At 54.8% G+C, this 5,426-nt stretch overlaps 1 protein-coding gene across 1 annotated transcript; it reads right to left on the reverse strand.

Moving 5' to 3' along the window:
* Positions 1 to 1,071: 1,071 nt before the first annotated feature.
* DBX1 (developing brain homeobox 1) lies at positions 1,072 to 5,130 on the reverse strand. Its single transcript, XM_040068406.1, has 4 exons — positions 4,779 to 5,130; positions 4,189 to 4,290; positions 2,079 to 2,281; positions 1,072 to 1,461 (listed from the first exon to the last, which is right to left on the reverse strand). The coding sequence occupies exons 1-4, from the start codon at positions 5,128 to 5,130 to the stop codon at positions 1,072 to 1,074; spliced, it is 1,047 nt and encodes a 348-aa protein (XP_039924340.1).
* Between the last annotated feature and the right edge of the window lie 296 nt (positions 5,131 to 5,426).

Genomic DNA, 5,426 nt, shown 5'->3' on the forward strand with positions numbered 1-5,426 from the left:
TTTTTTTATTATTATTATTTGACAGTCATCCACTTTAATATATATACATATTTAAAGTCTGTACATGGTAAAATACAAAATAAAAGCGTTTCTTTATAAGTTACACAATTAAACAGCTGAATTTGCCTGTGGTTTAGCTGTCATTTAATTAAAAAAAATAATAAAAAAAGAGAGGCATTGTTGAGCCACTGTTATATTCATTGACAATAACCTTGGTATAAAACACCCATACAGAGTAAGTGTACAAAATAGCGTACAGTTCATAAAAGCTGTACAAAGACAGCAAAGTTCAGTTAAAAATCAAAGAGGTCTCTCCACTTTCCTCTGTCCACACCACAGATAGGAGAAGCAAAGTGGAAAATAAGCACAAACCTGTGGGTAAGAAGGTGGATTAGGCAGTGAACAAAATATGGAGGAATAAATTAAAACAAGAATCGTAAATATGCGAGATCTCCATTACACAGGGCATGCTTGCAAAGCCATTCCAGGGATTTCAGTGGATCTGTTGCACAAGCATGGTGCCATTTGGGGTGAGGAGGGAGGCAGAGCTCGGTCTGGGTCCCTCAAGGTTATTTATTCTGGAGGAAAGGGTTGCCAGAGCAGGCAAGACTTCAGCAGCAGCTGAAGTAATACAGTAGCTGGAAATTCACTTGAAAGGTAATAGAAATGGTCACGCCATCTATATTGTATTTTTGATGTTTTGTTTTGTTGGGTTTTTTTTTAATCTGGGGGAAGAAGTTTCCTTTCCTACAGGGAAGCTTCCCCTTTTCTCCCTGGTGTAGAGCCAGGAGCTGCCTGTGTCTGGTTTTTTGGGAGAGGGTAGCTAATTGAGCAAATATTGACCGCTAAGCATGAAAAGTTGGGCAGATATTATGAACATGAAAACCTCCACACAGGCCAGCAAATGAGGAATACCAGTGAGAAGGGAGTCTTGCAGCTATTGTGACAAAGAACCTGCACTGAAGAAGCTTGGGGACATGGGGGTGGGACAGCACCTCTTCAATTTATAGCACTCTGGTTTATTTACATCTTTGCAGTGTCCTCATGTGAAGGTAGAGGCAGGCAAGTGACCTAAGAGACTGTTATCTCCTCCTCTTCTTCTTCCCCTTCATCATCCTCTTCCTCTGAGTCTGAGAAGTCTGAAGGTTTGCTGGGGCTGCTGGAATGGGATGGGGAAGGAGACATCTGGGAGTCCAGTCTGTCCCTCAGGTGTAGATGTTCTGGGGACTGGTGGTAGGTCAGCGGGTGCTGGGGGCTGGGTGGGCACACGGGGGGAACTTCCTCCTCCTCCTCTTCCTCCTCCTCCTCCTCTCCTGGACACTTCTTGCCCACGTCACTGAGGTCTGGGTGAGGGTTGAACTTGGTGGGTAGGGTCTGTTCTCTGCAGCCACCAGAGGAGAGTAGCTCTCTTTCTTTAGAGTTCCTCCATTTCATCCTCCTGTTCTGGAACCAGATCTTCACCTGGAGGACAAAGCAACCAAGGAGTGAAACAGGTCAGTAAAAAAGGGACCGGGAAAGGTGCTTTGGCTGCACTCTCAAAACCCTGCACACGCCCACATTAAAGCCAACAGAACCTGATTTCTGGAGAACCCTAGGAGAGAGCTCAGGGGCAACCAGGCTGTGGTCCTGCTCACCCAGCTGGGAATCGGGACATGTTTGGCTCTGCTGATCACCTGTAACTTGCTTTGGATGTTCTCCCTCCTTCCATCCCCCTTTGGGCGTTCTCCCTGCTCCCATCCCCTTCTCCCTGCTCCCATCTGTTCTTGCTCCCATCTCCTTCTCCTGCTCCCATCCCTTCTCCCTGTTCCCATCCCCTTCTCCCTGCTCTCATCCCCTTCTCCCTGCTCCCATCCCTTCTCCCATTCCTTCTCCCTGCTCTCATCTCCTCCCTGCTCCCATCTCCTTCTTCTTGCTCCCGTCTCCTTCTCCTTGCTCCCATCTCCTTCTCCCTGCTCCCACCCCCTTCTCCCTGTTCCCATCCCTTCTCCCCGCTTCTCTCAGGCTTTCCCCGGGCAGTGTGTGGGACTTTGGCACCCCACGGGCCCTCTCCACTCCCATCCCCTGGTGTCTCTGTCTACCTGCGAGTCCTTGAGGCCCAGTTTGGCCGCCAGCTTCTTCCTGTCGGGTTTGCTGATGTACTTCTGCTTCTGGAACATCTTCTCCAGCGCCTTGCGCTGCACGTCGGAGAAGACGGCGCGGCGCAGCATCCCCCGGCGGGGCTTGCCCCGGGCGGCCAGCGGCCAGGAGAAGGTGCCGGGGATGGGGACCACGGCGGAGGCGGCTGCGGGAGGGACACACGGCACTGAGCAGGGCCCCCGCCATCCCTCCCTGCCGCTCCTGGAGCCGGGGCGGCCAAAAGGAGCTTTTGGGCTTTAACCGGCCGTGGCCCTTCCAGGCGGGGGGGCCGGGATTAGATCTATGGGCTCAGATGTGCAAAATGGGCCAGTGGTGGCCGGTTTTGTTGGGACATTCAAAGGTCCCCGGCCTGAAAAGGCAAAGCGAGGCGCACCGGCTGAGATAGAGGTATAATGAAAAACCTCTCCCTCCCACTCAGAAGCATTTGATTTTTTTTTTTCCCCCCCTCGGATGCTTTTATCATTTCAGATGCTTTATTATGCTGGAGATGAAAATGAGGGACTTTTCTGGTTCCGAACAAAACCGCGCCTCTTCAGATGCAGTTTTGATCAATCAGTATTCATCTTTTTATAATAATCTCCTCTCTCTCCCTCCTCCACCCCCTCTCCAAAGTTGGAGAATTCAATTCGAAGACATGAAAAGTAGCAGCTAATTAGCACACTGCCTGGTTCCCAATGGCATTAGTATGATAAAAAAGGGCAGGGTTTCGCCTTAAAAAAAAAAAAAAAAGGGAGGGGGAGGAACCTCCCCAAGAGAGACAGAGATGCTAATGAAGCGTGAATGGTAATTGTGTAGTAATGAACTAACAGAAAAAGACTGAGGACAAGCAGCTAACGCCATATATTATTGGAACAAAAGAGATTTACACTTTCAAACTAAACACAACGGCATGCCAGGCTCCTCGGGAGAATACTGATGGCACAATCGTCTCTTTCCCCAAATCATTTTCATTAAATGGACATGAAAAGCTATTTATAAAGCTCAAGTTGTTTTTGTTAGGCTATTCACACGCTGGAGAAAGGAAGCAAATTCCATTATCCAGAGGATGAATAGAAGAGCTTGGGTAATTTTTTTTTTTTCTCTCTCTCTCCCTTTCCCTGTTTTCTTTTTAAATTCATAGCTTGTTTGTGTAATCAGATTTCGGGTTTTTTGGTTTTGTTTTTTTTTTTCTTAATTGTTCTCTCAGCATCATAGTGACTTCGGTGCTGTAACAGTCACAGCTCCGTGGCCTGCTCCCTCGCCTTTCCCGTGCTGTTTGCCGGTATAGCCGGGAAGGTGGAGGAAGGAAGGGTTAGTGGGTGGCGGAGGTGATGGAGCAGAGGGTAGGGCCGCGGCGGAGCCGGAGCGAGGCACTCACGCCGCTCCCGCAGCGCTCTGGATCCGCCCGTACCTCGGAAATGTTCGGGGGACACCCAGTGGCTCCCTGCCTCCTTCTTCCCTCCCTCTCTCCATCCTCCCCTCCCTTTCTCCATCCTTCCTTCCCTCCCTCTCTCCATCCATCCCTCCCTCTCTCCATCCATCCTTCTCTCTCTCCATCTCTCCCTCCCTCCCTCTCTCCATCCATCCCTCCCTCTCTCCATCCATCCTTCTCTCTCTCCATCTCTCCCTCCATCCCTCTCTCCATCCTTCCCTCCCTCTCTCCATCCATCCTTCTCTCTCTCTCCATCTCTCCCTCCATCCCTCTCTCCATCCTTCCCTCCCTCTCTCCATCCCTCCCGCCCTCTCTCGCTCCCTGCGCGGGCTGCGGGAGCTGACCGCTCCTAGTGGTGCTGAAACATCCGCGCCGGCCGGGCCGGAGGGAAGCAGGGAGGGAGAGGGAGGGAGCGAGGACCCGCCTGGCCTCGGGACCGTGACAATCCCGGCTAATTTGCGGATCAGCGGGGGGAGCGGGCAGGGAATGTCAGGCAGTCACTGCCTGTGCTAAATCGGGCAGCAAATTGGCGCGACCGACGCTTGAATGTTGTACTCCCTCCAACCTCTGAACCGCGGCATAACCCCGCCGGGGGAAGGCAGGCACGGCGAGAAACCACCGGGGACGTTCTGAGCACCCACCTGGGAAATAGGAAGATCTAAGAAAGGGCTGGAAGGATCCTTCAAAGTACGGGAAGGAGAAAGTCTTTGGCGGGACGCTCTGCAGCAAGGCCGGGGAGGTTTCTAGTAAATGAATAAAATCAGATTAATTCCACCGCCAGCTGGACCCCACCGACGGCAAGGCTGGCTTCTGGGGCTCGGTCCGGAGACCGACGCTGCCGTACTTTTAGCAAAAAACGAGAGAGCCGGACCGGACTGGGAAGTTTTCGCTGGTTTTTTCCAGCAAAGCGGCCCCGTGAGAACGGAGCCAGGCAAGAGACGAGGCCGGGGCACCCCTGGTCTCTGTGACCCTCCCTCCGCCTGCTCCTCCGGGGACCGGTCGCTCTGCCCCGGCCCTGAAATCCGAGCGATGCCTGGCGCACCCCGGTGCCGGGAGCTCCCTCCCTCTCCCGGAGCGGCTCCCAGCGCTGCCCCGGCCCTGAAACCCGAGCGATGCCTGCGCACCCCGGTGCCGGGAGCTCCCTCCCTCTCCGGTCGCGGCTCCCCGCCCTGCCCCGGCCCGGCACCCCCTCCTGCGGCCGGGCTGTCCCCTCGGGCGGTCCCCCGCTTACCGGCCCGGGGCGCGGAGGAGAGGATGGCGTTGACTCCGAACTTGAGGAAAGAGGAGTCGCCGCCGGAAGCCTGCGGCGAGCGGATCCTCCTGGAGCCGGCGCTGGTGGAGCCGGGGAGCTCCGGCGTGCCCGAGTCCGTCCCGGCAGCCGAGGTCGGGGGGGACATGCTGGGCGGGGGCGCGGCCCTGGGCAGGTAGCCGCTGGGCCTGCTGATCCGGATCAAATCTTCCACCAGGAAGCCGGAATGGCTGGAAAAGGCCGACTGCAGCGACTGAGGCAAGGTGAGGGTGGGGGTGGGCCGGAGGAGGCTGGGGTAGACGGCCGGAGGGGCGATGAGGCTGGGGAACATCATCGCAGGGGCCGTCCGCGGAGCCGGGCTGGGGCAGCTCGCCTGCTCCTCTGCTCGCTCGCTTTTGTTTTCTGCTCTGCGAAGCCGGCTCGGTAAAGATCCAGCCAGCGGGTCCGGCGGAGTTCTCTGCGCCCGTTCCTCCCGGAGCGCGGGTTTTATAGCGGTCAGCCCCGCTGAGGCTCTTTCAAAAGTGACAGCCCCAACAATGGGGTTCAACAAAGTTCTCCACTCCAGCTTCATTCAGGGCGAGCTCCCGGCTTCTCCATTGGTCCGGGGCTGCAATTTATGATTGGATTAGA

This window comes from Hirundo rustica, chromosome 6, assembly GCF_015227805.2.
Source record: "Hirundo rustica isolate bHirRus1 chromosome 6, bHirRus1.pri.v3, whole genome shotgun sequence".
In the NCBI taxonomy this organism is placed as follows: Eukaryota; Metazoa; Chordata; class Aves; order Passeriformes; family Hirundinidae; genus Hirundo; species Hirundo rustica.